We start from the raw sequence: 18559 nt of genomic DNA, 5'->3' as shown, positions 1-18559 counted from the left end.
ATCTAAGCTACAGTTCACCCCTCAAATGAGCCCCTGTGGTCTCTGCCCGCGGATCGGCCGGTGACAGATTACAAAATTCCAATCCCATTCGACTGAAAGCTCAAGTAGCCTTCAAAATCTGTATGAGCCCTATACAAAATTTTCTATTTTGTTTAAGTGCACTTTTGACCGATTTTCAATGTCGATAATTTTGTTTCCAAATAATTTTCCTCAATAAAATTTAGTTGAATTGATATTGAACTGTAGCGGCAAGCGAGGGTCTCGTACCATCTCGCGAGATTACGCCACGTAAGTGAGAGTGGCAATTCTGTCAATTTATTATTCGATTTATTCGCTTTCAACACGGTAAATTGAGGTAAGTGACGCGAGTTTTCTTGCTGAAAAGTTGCTTGTCGGGTGAGGCCATCTACCAGTCGATGGTTTGATGAAGATAAGTGATGTTTCCCTTCCCCGAATGTCTATGAATATCCCTCATATGAAATTTTTCCGAACCCGGAAATGAATGGATTTATTAGATTCTCAACAAACCGGCCGGTACCGCCAAATCCACCCGTGCATGGTCTTGTCACGATAGCTGGGTGTTAAAATATCGAAGATTCAATACATTATCCTAGGCATCTCCTGGTAAAAGTATTTTATAGGTCGAATCTAGGAAGGATACTGTAGATTGAATCTTGAATTGAGTTGCCCACACGATTTAAGCTGCTGACGTCATGATGAGGAGTAGTTAGTTACCTAATCGTTGGTGGTAAGCTTTTATAATCGGATGGGCTTATACCAACGTTAGGGATGACAAGGGCCAAAACACGGTTGAAAAAAGTAACACTTCAAAAATATACTTTCTATCCACTTCAGTCCACAATTAATGGCTTATTTCACAAACTTACACAGGTACCTTTCGAAATAATCCAATTTTATGCATGTTTCGAGTGATTAATCAACATTATTTTGAGAAATTAATTAATTTCTCCACAAATTTCGCCATTGGCCGCCATTTCTCTGTATTGCACATGTGGCATGATAAGACAAGGGGACCTACAAGGATTTATATAAAACTTCCAAGACGAAACGACAATTTTTATTTTTGATGGTTTTCCAACCTATATTTCAAATCTTCGTGTTTTCCTTAATTAATATTTAAATAATAAATTCTGGTAAAAGAAAAATGTGAATAAGTGTTGATTTCTTAATATTTTTCAATTTCGTCGTTTCGCTTTGTTAGTTTGTGCTGTTGTCCTGGCCTCAGTCCACAGGTGCCAGCACCTCCAGTAATTTTCAAAATGGCAGCTGTTGACTCTACGGAAATTTACTCTCACTTTACGGCCGATTTGCACATGGATTAAGATCGTCAGGTGAGGTGTTATAGGTATCAGACAAACTACGAATCTGTTGTGCGTCGATTACAACAAAAATTAGACGGATATCTTAAGAGACAATGAAATGCCAGGCAAATTACTCGTCAGTCAAATTGGCTGACGAAGATTTCATACAAAAATGACCTTCCCATTCCTGACTGTGGTTTGTGAAAATATCCGATCGTGAAACTAAACCACAGACAGGTTACTGACTAGATGAGGAGGAGACTCCAAATGCCATCGACTTGTCATTCAGCACTGATAACGAATACCCCTATAGTAGTATCATACCTTTTCCCACTGAGCTACTGGACTGTGGTTTATTTTGAATTTTTTGATGAATTTTAACGTTTGAGTGTTTTTTTATTCGAAGTGGTGAGTGGATATTTAACCGTATACGGCAAATTATTTACTTCCACTATTTTACCGTACATTATTACTATATATACAGTATTAACTAATAAAAGTAACAATAAAATCATTATATTGGGTTTAGGGTTTCGATAGGGTTAATGTGGAGAGGGTGAGAAGAGGGTTCCGTTTTACCCCTAGGGATAGGATTAGGGTAAGGTGAGGTACTATAGATAGTTAAAACATTCGGGTGGTTTTCAGCGAGCTCGGTGGCCTAGTTGTTAGACGCTACGCTAGTAATTTACTGGCCCAGGTTCGCTCTGTCCGTTCTAACTCTGTTCTCCACACTTTCCTTGAATTTTCTAAGTCGTGCACCACCGTGCGCATGCACGGTGTAAATCAGCCAATCAGCGACGATGAACGGTAAAATAGTGGAAATAAATACTCAGCCGTATACGGTAAAATATCCACTGCCTTTTTTATTTTTCGGCTTTGTGATTGTGGAATTGATAAATCAATTATTAATTTGTTTTTCACTATGCTGATGGATCGTTGAAAGTCGAAGATACTCGTCAAAATATAGCATAAGTGTATAGGCCTTCCAGTTAGGCCTACAATTATGCCGTTTTGGCGAAATATCCATTTTGATATCGCATAATTCCTCTTTATATCCTAGCAATTATTACTTGACCTTTTAACTTGAATTTCATTCAAGCTGATGGAATCCGAATTTTTTCAAACCATTTTACGATATGTTATTTTTCTAGAATGTCCAATAACGAGCAAGGGTGTTACACCCTTATCAACGTGCCAACCGATGTTGAGCCTCCAAATGAGATGCAGCTTCGACAAGATTTAGGTAGGTTCCAGTTTCTCATACCTTATCAGAGGCAAAATGTTTGGATTTTGAAGCAAAATTAATCGGAAATGAACCAATTATAACTTACTAACTTTATGACCAACCGGTCATCGTGACATTTGTATCGGAATAGCTGGAATTTTATTGTTTCATATTTGTGCATTCTGATTAAAACTGTTTTCTAACCTGTATGTACAGAAAAAGGTGACAACAAAATGAAAGTGGAAGCCTTGAAGAAAACGATACAGTTGATTCTGAACGGCGAGAAATTGCCCTCCATTCTGATGACGATCATACGTTTCGTGATGCCTGTCCAAGATCACACAATCAAAAAGCTGCTACTGATATTCTGGGAAGTTGTTCCTAAATACACCGGCGACGGAAAACTGATGCAGGAAATGATTCTTGTCTGCGACGCGTATAGGAAGGTTTGTATTTTCACCTACAATTCTTAGCCCATCTGGGAATTAAGTCCCTCTTGGCTGTCCACTTTTCATTCATCCGTCTGTCTGTCCTCCGTAGACAAAATCCAGTTATTTTGGGAAGTTTTAAAAACACTTCAAATGGATTGTCTTGATGTATGTTTAGAAATCAATACTAAGTTTTGAACATTGTACATGTGCAATCAATTAATTGTTTTGATTTTGTATCCCAAACTATTTTAACAACAAATTTAATGATGGAAAAACACTAATGTTGTAATCTTGTATGCTGAACTAACTCCCCTCCCCTTTATAGCCACAAGAATAAGCAATGAAGTCCATTTGATAAGAGTATAGCCACACTGACATGGAGAATAGATAATAAGTTTAAAGCCTACTTAGGCCTATACGAAATTTGAAAGGTTAAAAGAAAATTCATTACTCAAGAATAAAAAAGAAAAAATGTCGTTGACAATGGGCTCTAGAGATAGTCCAAAACGTTGTATCTTTTATTTCTAATTCATTAGTAATAAATCTCGCTTTTAATCTTTTGAATTGTGTATGATAGTGGGTTTTAAACTGATTATCTATTATGTACATCATTGGGTTTTACGTCCATTTGAATTATCGAGTTTTTGCTTTGCAGCTGCTTGTCCAATGATGATTGATATTTGTGATTGTAGGATTTACAACATCCGAATGAATTCATTCGTGGATCGACTTTGAGGTTCTTGTGTAAGCTGAAGGAGCCTGAATTATTGGAGCCATTGATGCCAGCAATCAGACAGTGTTTAGAGCATCGACACGCTTACGTCAGGAGAAATACTGTGCTTGCTATTTTTACTATTTACAGGTACGTAGTTGTTCCAGAGAGATAATGCCACCATTTAGATGAACGCTCGAACCCTCCCTGTGGGGATTTGAACTAAATCGGCCGTGCTTCTGTACTGCGGTTGAGTTTCGATGCCATCAGCAGGATTCTTCAGAAAGTTGATGAGATATTTGACTTGAAGCCTGACTTCTTGACCAGAATAGGTTCTACCTATTCGAGATTAGTATTATCTGTAGAAGGGTGATAGAGAGTTAGTAATCCTGAATTACTATTCAAACTGGAATCCTGCCTAAGTTTGTTGGCTTAGTCCAACTTTGGTTCCAGGCCCAGGTCCAACTGACTACGATGACTAGAATTTGATTACAAAAAAGTATCTACAATACTCAAGATATCAAAATGAAGGTTTTTCAATGAAACCATTATTTCTATATCAAACTCTTCCCATTTATGTTAAGAACTCCAACCAAAACATCTGGTAGTCCCGTATGACCTGTATATTCTACTGTGATTGTAGTATTTCAAGACTTTATTTTGACATTACAAAATTACATGTGTTTATTTTAGAAATCACGATTTCCTGATTCCCGATGCTCCCGAATTGATCGCCAACTTTCTCGAACAAGAGCAGGATGCATCCTGTAAGAGAAACGCTTTCATGATGTTAATCCACGCCGACCAGGTTTGTACCGTTCGAATCTTTTCTCAATAATCTAAGTTCATAAAATGTAATTTTATCGTTAATAAGTATGTGAATTATTGCGTTACAGGATCGAGCTTTGTCTTACTTGAGTAGCTGTATCGATCAAGTTCATTCTTTCAACGACATTTTACAATTGGTGATCGTAGAACTGATTTATAAGGTGCGTTTGCTATTGAAATATTTTGGTGGGGAGTCTAAATTTGTTTCTGTCGCTTTTCAAAGGACATTTATATTGGGTTTTAAACATAAATCACAGTCCTTTCATTTGCTTGATCGAAAACTCTACGTATCTCTACGTATTTTGCGGGTTTTTCAACTTTGTGATTGTTGGATTAAGATTTCACTCATCTTCGCGATTCATAGCGAAGTTTTACCTCGTCAACCCCCTTAATTATTTGGTATCCTTAGTTTTCTGTCAATGCTTTGTATTCTCAATTACAAATGCTCATTGTCAATTGAAAAGTGATCGGTTATTATCCCCAACCCTTGATTATTCGATAAAAAGCCATTGACCACCCCTCCGCCCCTGTGCGAAGTTGCCGCCAAATGATCGAGGATTGACTATGTCATGTTTTTGTTTAATCGATATATGTACTCATACATTCCGTAAATGCCGTAAATAAAAATCTCTTTTACATATTAGGTCTGCCACGCAAATCCTTCTGAGAGGGCGCGATTTATCCGTTGCATCTACAACTTACTGAATTCATCGAGCCCTGCGGTCAGATACGAAGCAGCTGGTACACTGGTTACGCTGTCGAATGCTCCGACCGCTGTCAAGGTTTGTTTCAATGTCTCATTCGATCCCCTAGGTCATAATGGTTCCTATTGAAATATTTTGCCAATGAATTTCAGTGAATTTCATTTTAGTCGTGGGCTTTTATAAGCAAAATTGTTTATGTTTTTACTGTATTATTTCAGGCTGCTGCCAGTAGTTACATTGAGCTGATCGTGAAAGAAAGCGATAACAACGTCAAGTTGATCGTCTTGGATCGCCTGATTTCGCTCAAGGATAACCCGGGTCATGAAAAAGTGATGCAGGTACGATAACTCTTTTGAAAATAAAATGAAAGCTTGTGTAATACATATCTCTATTTATCAGTATGTTGTATTCCCGTCAAAAAACGTTCCCTGTACTGACATAATAGCCAATGAAATTTTTGGAGACTGTGATATTCATCTTGATGTATGATTAAAAAAATTGAAATGAAATTTAGATTGGTTGTGTAGGCTTTGAAGCTTATAATAACAGTTGTATGATACTGTGAATCCTTGATTTCTAAGTATCTACCACACTGATTATTCGGCCAAAAAGCCATTGGTCTCAAAATCGGAAGATGACTGTGTTCCACATTTCGTAAATTCACCAACTCATTTCATTAGGAATTGGTTATGGACATTTTGCGAGTTTTGTCAGCTCCAGATCTAGAAGTTCGCAGGAAAACTCTTGACCTGGCTTTTGATCTTGTCACATCTAGGAACATCGAAGAGGTAAGCCTTCTATAACTTCTGGACTCAGAAAATGAATCCAGATACAAAGAAAAGAAAACTACTCATTTCAGTCTAAGAGTGTATAGAATGATTTGTTTTCCAATGATATGCAAAATAAGTTTAACGTAATGCAAGCACAGGCTCAGAAGGATCACAGGACGCTGTGCCAAAAAAGCCTAAATAGAAAACACCCAAGAGCATTAGATAGTAATGATAAATGGAAGGAAAATGAGGGAATTTGTGCACGGTCCTCAACAATCCCAATACGTCTTCAATACGAAGATTAGTTTTGATAAGTTCGGCTCTATTCACTGATGAATGTTCATAATTTCAAAATGCATTTCGTTCTGTAGATGGTGTTAGTATTGAAGAAGGAGATCATGAAAACTAATGATTCAGTCGAACAGGACGATACTGGCAAGTACAGACAGTTGTTAGTCAGAACGCTTCATCAGTGCAGCGTGAAGTTCCCCGACGTGGCTTCTACTATTATACCTTTGGTATGTCTAAATAGATTAGATATTCTTTATAGTTTTTCGAATGCTTATGAGTTGGAGATGAATTTCAGTGGACCAAGGATTATCACTATCCTAGAGCAAATTTGTAAATTTGATGTCAAATTGGAAATCTGAAAATGTAGGTCTGCTACACCACGAAGTCAATGCTACACCAAATGTTGCACATCTCTAGGCCACTGGGTCCAGTTCCACAGTTTGGAGTTAAAATTTGACCCTGAGTTAACTCATTGAAAATGAACTAATTTTAACTCAGAGTTAACTCCAACTCACAACTGTGGAACTGGGTTCAGGGGTTTGGATCATGTAAAGTTTGAGATACATTGGAAGGATATGAATGGTCCAGAGGACTCAAATGTCTTATACAGGGTGTCCCATTAATTACTATACATAAAGAACTGCCTCTCATTTCCAAACCGCTTGAGATAAATCAGCCAAATCTTCAGGAAAGATGGACTACAATAATACTTTTCGTAATATTAAATCAGTTTATTAAAATCCCATTAGTTTACAAAATATGCTCAATGTGAGAGCCTTTTGATTTTATCACATGATTCAGTCTATTATTGAAATTTCTCAGTACGTTGCCCAGTACATCGCTGTTGATAGTGCGGATCTCTTTGCGGATGTTTCTCTTTAAATCATCGATAGTTACTGGTTTGTTTCGGTACACGGTTTCCTTCAGATAGCCCCACAAGTAAAAATCCAGTGGATTTAGGTCAGGTGAGTATGGGGGCCAGCTGTTTGTAGTCTTCAACGATATGATTCTGTCACCAAAATGCTTGCGTAGAACATCAATCGTTTTGCGTGCCGTGTGACATGTCGCCCCATCTTGCTGGAACCACACTTGATTGAGACTCCCTCCTTGATGTCTGCGAAGTTTTTGAATGAAGTAATGTGTCAACATGTTACGATAGCGGGCTCCATTCACAGTGACTACGCTGCCTTCTTCCTCAAAAAAGTATGGCCCAATAATGTTGGATGACCCAAGAGCACACCAGACAGTACACTTGGTGACGTGAAGCGGCTTCTCAGCAATCAAATGGGGATTCTCAGAACCCCAATATCTATAGTTCTGACTGTTGACTTGACCAGTGAGATAGAAATGGGCTTCATCACTAAACCAAATCTTCTGAAGCAATTCCGGTGATGCCTGCAGTTCTTGTGACATCCATCGCGCAAACTGACGACTTAACACCTTGTCCTTATCTCTCACTCGCTGTCTGATTTGAATTTTGTATGGATAGAGAACCAGTTCATTGACCATAATTCTGTGGATTGATGATCTGCTTATTCCTGTTTCTGATGAAATTCTTCTAACAGATTTATAGGGGTTATCGTCCACTGCAACTCTAACTTTCTCAATAGATTCGCCTGAGGTGGAGTGTTTAGGTTTCCCATTCTTCTTTCTTTGGTCTTCAACTGAGCCATTCTCTTCGAATTTCTTTATCAGGTCATACACTGCTTTTCTGGTCGGAGCTGTTTTAGTGTTAAACTTGACTTTGAATCTTCTTAACAACTTTGAGACAGATTTATTCTCATACCACCAGCATACTATGTAGGTTTTTTCTTCCAGAGACATAGACATGGTTTAGTAGTGTTTTATTCTAATTCAGAAATACCAAAAATCACTACAACAATGTAATCAGTTGCTACGAAATCACTAAGCAAATTACCATAGCAACCACGGTAATAATCCAAAAGTACCCTTACCTTCTATCATTTGGTGGAAAATCAAAACATTTCATTGAGAAATGTGAAGGATACAGGCAGTTCTTTATGTATAGTAATTAATGGGACACCCTGTATATTAAGACATTCGATAAGAATATTTTGCTGTTTTGTATTCATCGCTGTCATCTAATTAGAATTACAGTTGTTGACTCTTACGCGGTTACTTTTATCCTTTCAGACTCCGGGTTCAAATAATTGTCGCTAAGTTTGAACACAATTTTAAGAGTGAAATATCAATTCAATTTCAATTGTCTGACATGAATTTTCGCCTAACTCGAAACAATAATCACTGAACCGAAGCGATTATCCATTTAGGAGTTTACAGTACAAAAATATGCGTTCTCTCATTACAGTTGACTGAGTTCTTGAGTGACACTAATGAACTGGCTGCTGCAGATGTGCTTGTGTTCATACGAGAAGCGATACAACGATTCGAGAACCTTCGACCTCTGATAATCAGCAAACTGTTGGACGTTTTCCCGACCATAAAAGCAATCAAGTACGTTTCTTAGATTTCATAAGGCGCATCGTAAGTCACGACTGACCTAAGGAGTTACTTTGAATATGAAGTAAATCCGTTATTCTTCAGAACTGGGTTTCAAAGATGTGGAAGCAAAATAGTCCCTGGGAACATTTTGAAATTTGTCAGTTATAACCATGGACATGGTTTCTCATTGTTACTATGGTGGTTGTTACCCTGATTTAGGAGTTATCCGTAGGGATAACTTTGATACCGGTCTATGAAACCGGGCCCAGGAATTAAGTTAATTTAATTGTGACTTACTTGATTTTCATTAACCTGTCATTTTCATGTCTCATTTCACGACAGAATTTTCCGCGCTGGATTGTGGATCCTCGGTGAATATTGTTCGTCGTCGGAAAATATCCAGAATGTGATGTTATTGATCCGACAGTCTCTTGGGGAGGTGTGTACATGTCGAAAGTCTAAGCTGCAGCCTTCTATTTCTTGTAGTACGCGATAATGATTCAATAATTTTTCGGTTTCAGATACCAATTGTTGATGACGAAATGAAGAAAGCAGCGGGAGAAACTGTTGAAGGTAAGTGTACTTTTATACATTAGATCCCTACAGATCCGACTCACTATTACTCAGTGTGGTCAGAGCTGGTGTAATTGCCAAATGTTAAGCAAGACTATGCTCCTAGTTGCGCTGGGTTTACCTCTGCTCTGTTCAGGAACTCTAAATAGAATAATTCAATCGAATTGGCCAAAATTAATTTCCTGTAAAACTTTCAGCACTCAATAGGAAGCAATAGATTTCTAATGTGATACAAGCGGTTTATTCTGCTGGAGACTCTATTGGAGACTGTGCTGTATTTCGTATTTTCACCAACCACCTTTTAATTACGATATTTGCATTGATTTTACAGAGGATCCCTTGATGAGTGAAACCTCAGGTGTAAAGAAACTTGTCACTGCTGATGGTACATATGCTACACAAAGTGTCTTCAGTACAGTTACACCTGCCAAAAAATCCGAGGAAAGGTGAGAGCTATCTTACTTTAAAGGCATCTATGAAACTGATAAAATTTTTCGAAGGTGGCTTAGACCGCATTTAATCTATAAGTTACTTTATTTGCTCAGCACTTGTCTGTGTTCCCAAATTGTAGGTCTGTCGATTGGAATTGGGGAATACAGTTACTAAATGATTGCACTGTGGCATAAACTAGCACATCAAGAATGATGATGATTATGTATTATGGGTCCTACCTTTGAAGGGTACTTAACTTTTGAAAAAGAACTGTCGGGGCAAGCTAACATGTAACTGGTATTGCTAGAATATTGGGCAAATTATGTATGTTGTTTTTATACAACACAACATATTTGTTCGTTGTTTAGTCAAAATCGGTCGATATGAAGGTTTTAGCTTTGGTAGAATGTACATATGGCACGTCCGAGTTTCCCCATTTGTTTACTATTCACAATTTGAGATTTGATCGATGGATTCATTTCAGACCAACCCTGCGACAGCACTTGATGGATGGAGACTTCTTTGTTGGTGCATCACTGGCCACCACGTTGACAAAGTTAGCATTCAAATACATATCCATCACTGACAATCCAAAAAGACAAAATGTGAGTATAAAATTTCTAATTCTCCGGATTTTCCGGATCTACGATCCAGTTGCATGTTAGAAAATGTGGCTCACTACGTCGCTACTCAACGCAGGTTAACATGAAACAACCTCGGTCTGACTAGCCCTCAGACTAATTAATCCTTTGACAGTAGTTGAATTTTCAACGTCTGACAATGAAAGTTGAATTTAGAACACCTGTCCGTTAGCCAATATTTGATCCCAATAGAAGATGTTTATGGAGCCAAAAATAACGAGAATCCCACAATGACGATGAAAGACAAAGTCCGAAAATTAGTTTATTCGAAGTTTCGACTATATTCTATTTGTCATCTTCAGGAATATAGTCGAAACGTCGAATAAACTACTAGCTAGTTAATTTATCGTCACAACACGGATATAGTGTTTTTATCAATGGTGGTTTGTAAAATGTAATTGAATTTACCGTCACGAATAAGTAGTACCTACTTCATGCTACCTTCTTCATTACGGCATATAACCCTAACCTGTTGAATACCAATAACAACTGAAGTTTCGGTCACTAATTTTGCCTATTGTATACCATTGCGACCGATATTTCGGTTGGCTGTATACGACCTGTAAAAGTGGGCTAGTACACCACAGCATGCTAGTACGCAGTACATAGGTGTTAAATGATTAGCAGAAGACTGCTTGCATTATAGTTCATATACAGCTGTACAGGTGTCACCACATTCATGCATCATCAAAATATATATATATATATATATATATGTATATGTATATGTATATGTATATGTATATTTTGTTATGTTTTCATTCTCTAAATTTTAATCACTTCAGTGTTGTTTTAAAATAAGCTAACGTCATCTGGTACGGGGCGTACACAATTATCGAGGAGCAAACAGGTTGATTATGTCGTATAAATCCTACGTATGTATGTTTTCAGGCATTCGCCGCCGAAGCGATGTTGATCATGTCAACGATACTTCACCTCGGCAAATCCGGTTTGCCCGAAAAACCGATCACCGATGACGACGTCGATCGCATATCGTTATGTCTGCGCGTTTTGTCGGAACGAAGCGAAATGATGAACCACGTGTTCAACGATTTCTGTCGACAAGCGCTGTCGAACATGATCACAGCGAAGGCTAAAGAGGACAGCGAAACTGCAAAGGTAAGCCGATGTTCAAAGGCGTGGTGGTAACTGCAGCTGCAACGATATTTTAGCGAAAATTGTTTCTCTATTTTTTTTGCGAAAATGGATTTTTGGGCGAAAAATTGTCAAATAATCTGAAAAATCTGTGAAAAATTTGAAAAGTGTCCATCGTAATATTTGGATCCCCTTTTTATGATGCCCTATACTGTGGAGCTCATAATCTACGCATTAGCTTGTGTTAAAGTTAATGAAATTTGATTTTGATGAGGCCAGATTGTGATCAGTAATTGCTTACGTTGTTATCACTTCACATGATTAAATGCGGAAAATCCTGGTAACATTTCACACAGCCCTAGGCCCTAGGATTCATCTGAAATATGTAGAAATCTCGGACTCTTGATTCTAAGTGTGGGGTTTTATATCACATTTTACAACGTCTTACTGGATTTAGAGTTTGATTCGTAATAACGTGTTCTGCCCTTTTCAAGTTAGAGGATTACATTGAAAGATAATGATCACGTTTATATTTTCAGCAAACCAGTGAGAAACGTCAAATCCGTATCCAACCCGACGACCCGATTAGCTTCTTGCAATTGGCCAACAAAAACGACATGGGTCTTACAGAAAACATGTTCGAGCTGACGCTGTCCCAAGCCCTCGGCACGTCGGCGAAGAAAGACGCTGATTTCACTACGTCGTCGAAACTGAACAAGGTTACGCAATTGACTGGATTTTCCGATCCGGTTTACGCCGAAGCGTACGTGCATGTCAACCAATACGATATCGTACTCGATGTGCTAATCGTCAATCAAACATCGGACACTTTACAGAATCTGACGTTAGAATTAGCTACTTTAGGTATGTGAGTTGCTGCGTAACGCAGATTATGGTCCCGTGTGGTTAGTTAAATTTACCGCAGAGATGTTGCTACCAGTAAACCAGTAACGTCAATGATTCTTATGTCTTAACTATTCCTGATCGTATTTGGGGATTGCCCCTGGAAACAATGTGCAGTGTCCCTGTTTCAACTGTTTCTGGCCCATTGGCAGCAAGGTTTTCAAAACGCTCTTTGGTGTATCATCTTAATATTTGGTTTATGTATGTCAACCATAGACACATCTATAGCAAACAAATTCTTGGCACTGTCACCTACAGTCAATGTCATTGGTTTCCGTTTATGTTGACCAGGGGCCAGTTGCTCAAAAGTTGGTTACAGTTAATCAGTGGATAGTTGACATAGTGACAATTGAAATATCATTGTTGCTATGGTATATATCCGCCAGTTGTCTTTAACCATTTTTTGAGCAACTGGCCCCAGGTTTGTTAACTATTGAATTTATGGAATTGTTTGGCATTTCACAATTAATATGGTGTCCTAGGACCCCTATGTATTACCACTATCTAAATCAATAGAGTCTACAGATGTTTCCCAAAAAAGCTTAATCTTCCCTGATTCTCAACTCGATGAAATATTTACTGCGCTTAGTACGGAAAAGTTTACTTTACATAGTTTTATAACCCTGCTCTACCGAGTCTGATTATAGGAAAACTTTCAAATTTTCAATTTTTGCAGGTGATTTGAAACTCGTTGAGAAACCGCAGCCTGTAGTGATGGCACCTCATGATTTCTGTAACATTAAAGCTAGTGTAAAGGTGGCCTCAACAGAAAATGGCATCATCTTTGGTAATATCGGTAAGTGGAAATACATGTGCAGCCTAGAAACTGTCCTGATCAGAATCAAAATCAGGGATGAGAATTCCCCGCGGATCCGCGGTTTCCCGCGGATTTCAGTATTGAAAAATATCAATTTTCCAAATAGTCCAAAAATGATGTAAAAGTATGGGGGGTGATGATCTCACTCAATTGGTCCGGCGCAATCGGTAATCAGGTGAACCGTAAAAGCCTGTTCAGTGCCTGTTTTACTTATCGTCACATAAAAGTATCGCATTTCAATGCATATTCATTGCAACACAGTGATTTTGTATGTACATTTGTACTACGATGAGTGTGTATGTATTTTATCGATCGGTTGCAGACACGCACGCACAGCAACAGTAGTAACGTATATAGGTCTACTTACTGTTGCTGCGTGTGTGTGGAGAACGCCTTCGGATAATATACACTACTTGGTGATGATTTTTAGTGAGCATTCATCGGCGCATTTTTACTGCAATAATTCAGGGCTCGACCCGTAATGCATGAGATGCTGAATGTCATCAAATGAGGATGTACCACATTGGAACTAGCCATTACCTTCCAAAATAAAATAGTCGTTCATGGGTTCAAGATCACTCTAAGTGCTCGGAAAACTTATTTTATTTCAAAACCCCCCCAAATAGCTTCGCCGTCAGCTGGTTCGCGTATGTCACTCAAGAAAAATAACCCGCGGATTTTACAGGTCGGCGTTCTCATCCCTGCAAAATGACCGACTAGCGACCATTGTTGTTCGCGGAAATCAACTCTTTTTCTCATATTTTTTGGTTTACCTATGCCGTCACTGTCGAGCGAGTGCGTCCGATTTCGATAGCCCTGAAATATGTTGTTGTTAACGAAAGTTAATTCATGATATTTTCGCAGTATACGACGTAAGCGGATCAGCTAGTGACAGAAACTGCGTCGTGCTCAATGATATACACATAGATATAATGGATTACATCGTTCCCGCGTCGTGTACGGACGTCGAGTTCAGACAGATGTGGGCGGAGTTCGAATGGGAGAACAAAGTGTCCGTAAACACTAACGTTAGCGATCTCGCCGAATATCTGCAACACCTTATCAGATCGACCAACATGAAATGTCTGACTCCGGAGAAGGTACGAAGAGACCGTTTTCCATTTCTGCCTACTTTATTTTTGTTTCAGTTTGCTTTTTTCGTGATCATTTTTTCCATCCAAAAAATTCCATCATCGGGTCACTATTATTAGTATACTGCTATTTGGCTTTTGTGGCGAAATATTTTGCAAGTCATAAAAATTCATTTTTCATCTGGTAATCAGAACTTTCAAAATCTAAAGGCATCATTTTAAATTCTAAAGGGAGTTCTGCAGTAAAGGGATTTTCTATTATTTTTACATCATTGTCTATGTTGATAGATGGATTTTGTGCGTGTTCAGCGTCGTGAGGCTCGTGCTTTGGATACATATTTGGATATATAGATATTTGGGATTTGTGAGCCTAGAGAAAAAATAGATTGAAAATGAACTAATTACAAATTTAAAATGAATTTGGAATTTAAACCGACTGTAGTCAAGTCTGGTGTGCTGGTTCCCCACTAGACATTGCCATATTAAACTGTTGTTTTGGGTCACCTGCAGTTGGCAGTGAATTTGGCGTGACATAGGCGGTGAATGGCAGTTAATTTCTATCAGCAGTGGCACGATGAACCCCGTTATGGCAAACTTTTCAGATGAGTTATTTCTATTGGATGTTTCTATTTCTAGGCGATATCAGGAGATTGTGGGTTCATGGCTGCCAACCTGTATGCCAAGAGTATATTCGGAGAGGATGCCTTAGCTAATGTGAGCATTGAGAAGCCGATACATTTGGGACCTGATGCACCAGTTACCGGACACATCAGAATTAGAGCAAAAAGTCAGGTAAATATCAGTATTACATCACATTTTGCTTGCAGTCAATCCTGTTATAGTCGTAGACTTATTCCGGCTTACTTAGAACCAGTCATCTCAGTAAACATTCCTCGAGTTGGTGAATTTCGCTAAAATTCATTTTGAAAATCCTTCTACTTGGATTCTCAAACTGGTCAACTCGCTGAAATATTGATAGACCAGACATTACAGAGTTAACTACCTTTATTAAACAATAATTTGACTTGGGTTTTAGAATTGCCATTGACTGCTGTCTGACATGGTTTCTATTATATATAGTTTTAGTTCATTGAGAATGAACAAAACGTGGCATTTATCAAATTTGGCGAGAAAATGGCTTTTTCATTGAATTTGAAATTAGATTTGGCTTATTAGTTCTCAGAATATTTTGGTATCGAGCACTGGTATAACACTATTATACTTTACTATATACTATTAACTTTATACTGTATAGTACATTACAACATTGAAATTAAATATTCTAATTCTAAGTATTCTATTAAAAAGGCTATTCATTATAACTGGATTAAATCAATGGTTGTATAAAAAAGAAAAATCCATTTGGTGTGCCATGTATTGATGTATTTGTGTGTGTTCTTTTTTTCAGGGAATGGCTCTCAGTCTCGGAGATAAGATCAACATGTCGCAAAAGAAAGCCATAAAATCACCGGGAGTTGTGTGAATAGCGGAATGCCTCTAAATTATGACAATAGACAATTTCGAAGCCGTGCCGCATTCTCGGAATGGAGTTCAACTTAAAAAAATTACATTGCGATAATGTGAAACGCGTGTATGGGCCAAATGAGTGTGGACGAAAAGGATAAATATTCTTTAATCATCTGGGCTAGCGTACAAATTGGAGTTTTCTGGGTTCATACACCGGATCATCGTCGTTTCCGCATTTTTCTACGGATCAACTAAGCGCGATACAACGTTTTTTCGACGAAAGCGTTGAAACAACTGCTACAATTGCGGCGTGTATCCTGGCAGAAACGGTCGATTGTTACATGAATCGGGTGATGTCGGGTCTCGCCGTGCTCGCGAAATTTCTCGTTCAAATATCCGCGTGTCAAGCGGACGGATGATGGTAGTTTTCGTTGATGACGTTGATAATTTCTAGATGGTTTTCTTGGTGGTTAGTTCTCGATATGTTTCTGTAAATAAACGGTTAAAAAACATGAAAGAAGGATTATGAAAGTATGTCATGCGTTAATTCAGCTGTGTTGAGTGTTTAAAGTGATTGTCAAGTTTATCTCTGGAATTTTTTTTGCTCTGTATGATAATTTGGGGTTGTAAATGTATATTCTTCATTCCAAGGTGCTTGCTAGGAGCGCTACTGCAATTTCCCTGATGAATTTACCTAGACTAATGTTGTAGAATTAAGTAAGCAAATCTGTTCTTTTTTATGATGCCGAAATATTTCAGAAGAAAGCTTTCTAATCGGGATCCAGTACTACGTGCAGCTGGTAGTCTAACCCTTTCTGTGCCGACTAATTGATACCCGAAAGAACTGGAGATGATTTGAAAAAATTTTTGGTGTGTTGAATAGTGGGCATACCACTACAGTGAATCTACACTGCAGTGCGGTGTATTGTCAGTTACTGACACTATGTTTGACAGGTGCTGCCATCTTTCAATAGAGATAAGTACTAATTACTAATAACATCAATACACAGCTTTTCGTTGTACTAGCAAAATCCATCACCGATTTATACGCCGCACTGCGGTGTGGACGCACTGAAAGGGTTAAGCCACGTATGAAAGAATAATTAGTTGTTTTATTTTTTTCAATAAATGAACCCAATTCGAGTCGAATTCACGACTGCGGAACTGGATCCTGACCACATGAATAAATGAGTTGTTGAATATGTGAAATATTTCAGTTTAGTCGAATTGAGAATGTTACAATACCTATCAATGTTCGGCTATTTCGCAAAAGAGTTGTGTCATATTTCCCATATCATTGTGTATGGCCCGTTTGTGTCACTCCGGCAACAGGCCGCCGAGGGAAAAACAAAAAACGATACATTTCATTTAGGGAAATGTTATCTGGAGATATAAAGAATATTATATATATATATATTATTATATTTATGATATATATGCATGAATAAAAATGCAGTCATTAATTAAATCGTTTAGTTGATACGTTGTTTAAGATTGCTGTAGACGACTGCTAACCTCAATCAGTGGAGAACTTGTACAGTGGATGATAGCAAATCTTTTTCAAGATTTCGACAAAAGTGTGAGTACCATAACTCGAAAAACTGCTTTGGGTAAAACAAAGCTATTGCACAATTTCTGGCTGAACTATTGCAGGGGAAATAGCCCCTGCAAGAGAATTGCTGCTGAAAATGCCTGTTACGCTTTAATTTTCAACTATAGCACGAAAAAGCCGCAGGCAATGCTGGCTGGAAACGGATCTTAAAATTAAGGCTGTATTTCCATTCCAAGACCATTAAAAGTGCACTTTTGGAAAAGAAAATGGATTGGAAATCCAACGTTCAAAGAGTAAACAGCCAGGATGTACTTCAGTTTTTGTATGTAGTTAGTCGACTATTTGCGAATTTTGTAATGTCAGTCAGCAGGACTAGTCCGAAAATAGTGAACCATGCGATTGAGGACAGCCGCTGTACTTCGGACCAAGTTCCAAGACACTGTGAAATACAAGTAATTACAAGAGTTCAATTATTAGTTCAGACTAATGTAGAAAACTGCAGTTCTCTCGTAGGGACTTCGACCAATTTGCCCTCTACCCAGTGTCATGCCGTGTACAATACGAAATTATTCTTCTGTTTCTTAATGCAAATTAGTATAAGACCAAAATTATTGCTTGTTATTAGTTCAAATATTAACCAAACATATATCATGAACATTTACTCTATTTATTTACCCGACGGACAATTTTTGCATTACGAATCCCTTGAAAGAAATCACAGTTTGGAAAATAAATACATGGGAAATTTTCGAGAGGACCATCGATCAAATATAAACTTAAACATAAAGTGTCGAGGCAATCAACTTCAAGCTTAAGTGTTGGAACGAGTGGAATACCCTGAGAACGTTTGGAAAACGAGAGGTCACTCCTTGAGTGACGATTATCTTTGAGGTAAGATATAATATTGTCGAAGATCGGAAAGATGCCCGGGTGGCTTTCGTTGATTCGAATCAAGAACTAGCGTATCGACGCTGCATGAATTAATATCTCAGAATGCCAACAAATATACGTGCATATTGACATTAACCGTGATTCTCTCATTTCTTTTGACTTAAAATTCAGTAGGCCTTTATCATTAGATTTATGTTTATTTATTCCCTTGCCCTGATCAGGGCATATGCGTTTTTCTGACCATTAGAACATTAGGCTTATTTGTTTTCCCACCCAAGCAAATATTATGTGACACTTGCGATCGTCGAAGGGATTAAATATTTCCTAAACGATTTCAAAATCATTCATCTT

General features: G+C 38.1%; 1 protein-coding gene across 1 annotated transcript; it reads left to right on the top strand.

Annotated features, from left to right (window-relative positions):
- The first annotated feature begins 264 nt into the window (after nt 1-264).
- Nucleotides 265-17215, top strand: LOC141901371 (coatomer subunit beta-like). The gene is made up of 21 exons (XM_074788571.1): nt 265-355; nt 2474-2565; nt 2764-2993; nt 3671-3840; nt 4384-4498; nt 4587-4679; nt 5163-5300; nt 5441-5560; nt 5903-6010; nt 6364-6510; nt 8613-8758; nt 9089-9185; nt 9268-9319; nt 9651-9765; nt 10236-10356; nt 11284-11511; nt 12027-12351; nt 13067-13186; nt 14072-14307; nt 14935-15090; nt 15707-17215. Exons 2-21 carry the CDS (start codon nt 2475-2477, stop codon nt 15779-15781), a joined length of 2883 nt encoding a protein of 960 aa, XP_074644672.1. The 5' UTR covers nt 265-355; nt 2474; the 3' UTR covers nt 15782-17215.
- The last annotated feature ends 1344 nt before the right edge of the window (nt 17216-18559 follow it).

This window comes from Tubulanus polymorphus, chromosome 1, assembly GCF_964204645.1.
Source record: "Tubulanus polymorphus chromosome 1, tnTubPoly1.2, whole genome shotgun sequence".
Taxonomy (NCBI): Eukaryota; Metazoa; Nemertea; class Palaeonemertea; order Tubulaniformes; family Tubulanidae; genus Tubulanus; species Tubulanus polymorphus.
Note: the sequence above shows the minus strand (reverse complement) of the source record. Positions and strands in the feature narration are given on the sequence as shown.

Bases quoted from the DNA above. Each gene is read 5' to 3' on its own strand.
- LOC141901371 (XM_074788571.1), top strand. From the start codon at position 2,475: ATGTCCAATAACGAGCAAGGGTGTTACACCCTTATCAACGTGCCAACC. The intron at 2,566-2,763 runs GTAGGTTCCAGT...CTGTATGTACAG, and splicing joins GCAGCTTCGACAAGATTTAG to AAAAAGGTGACAACAAAATG. The intron at 2,994-3,670 runs GTTTGTATTTTC...TTGTGATTGTAG, and splicing joins TCTGCGACGCGTATAGGAAG to GATTTACAACATCCGAATGA.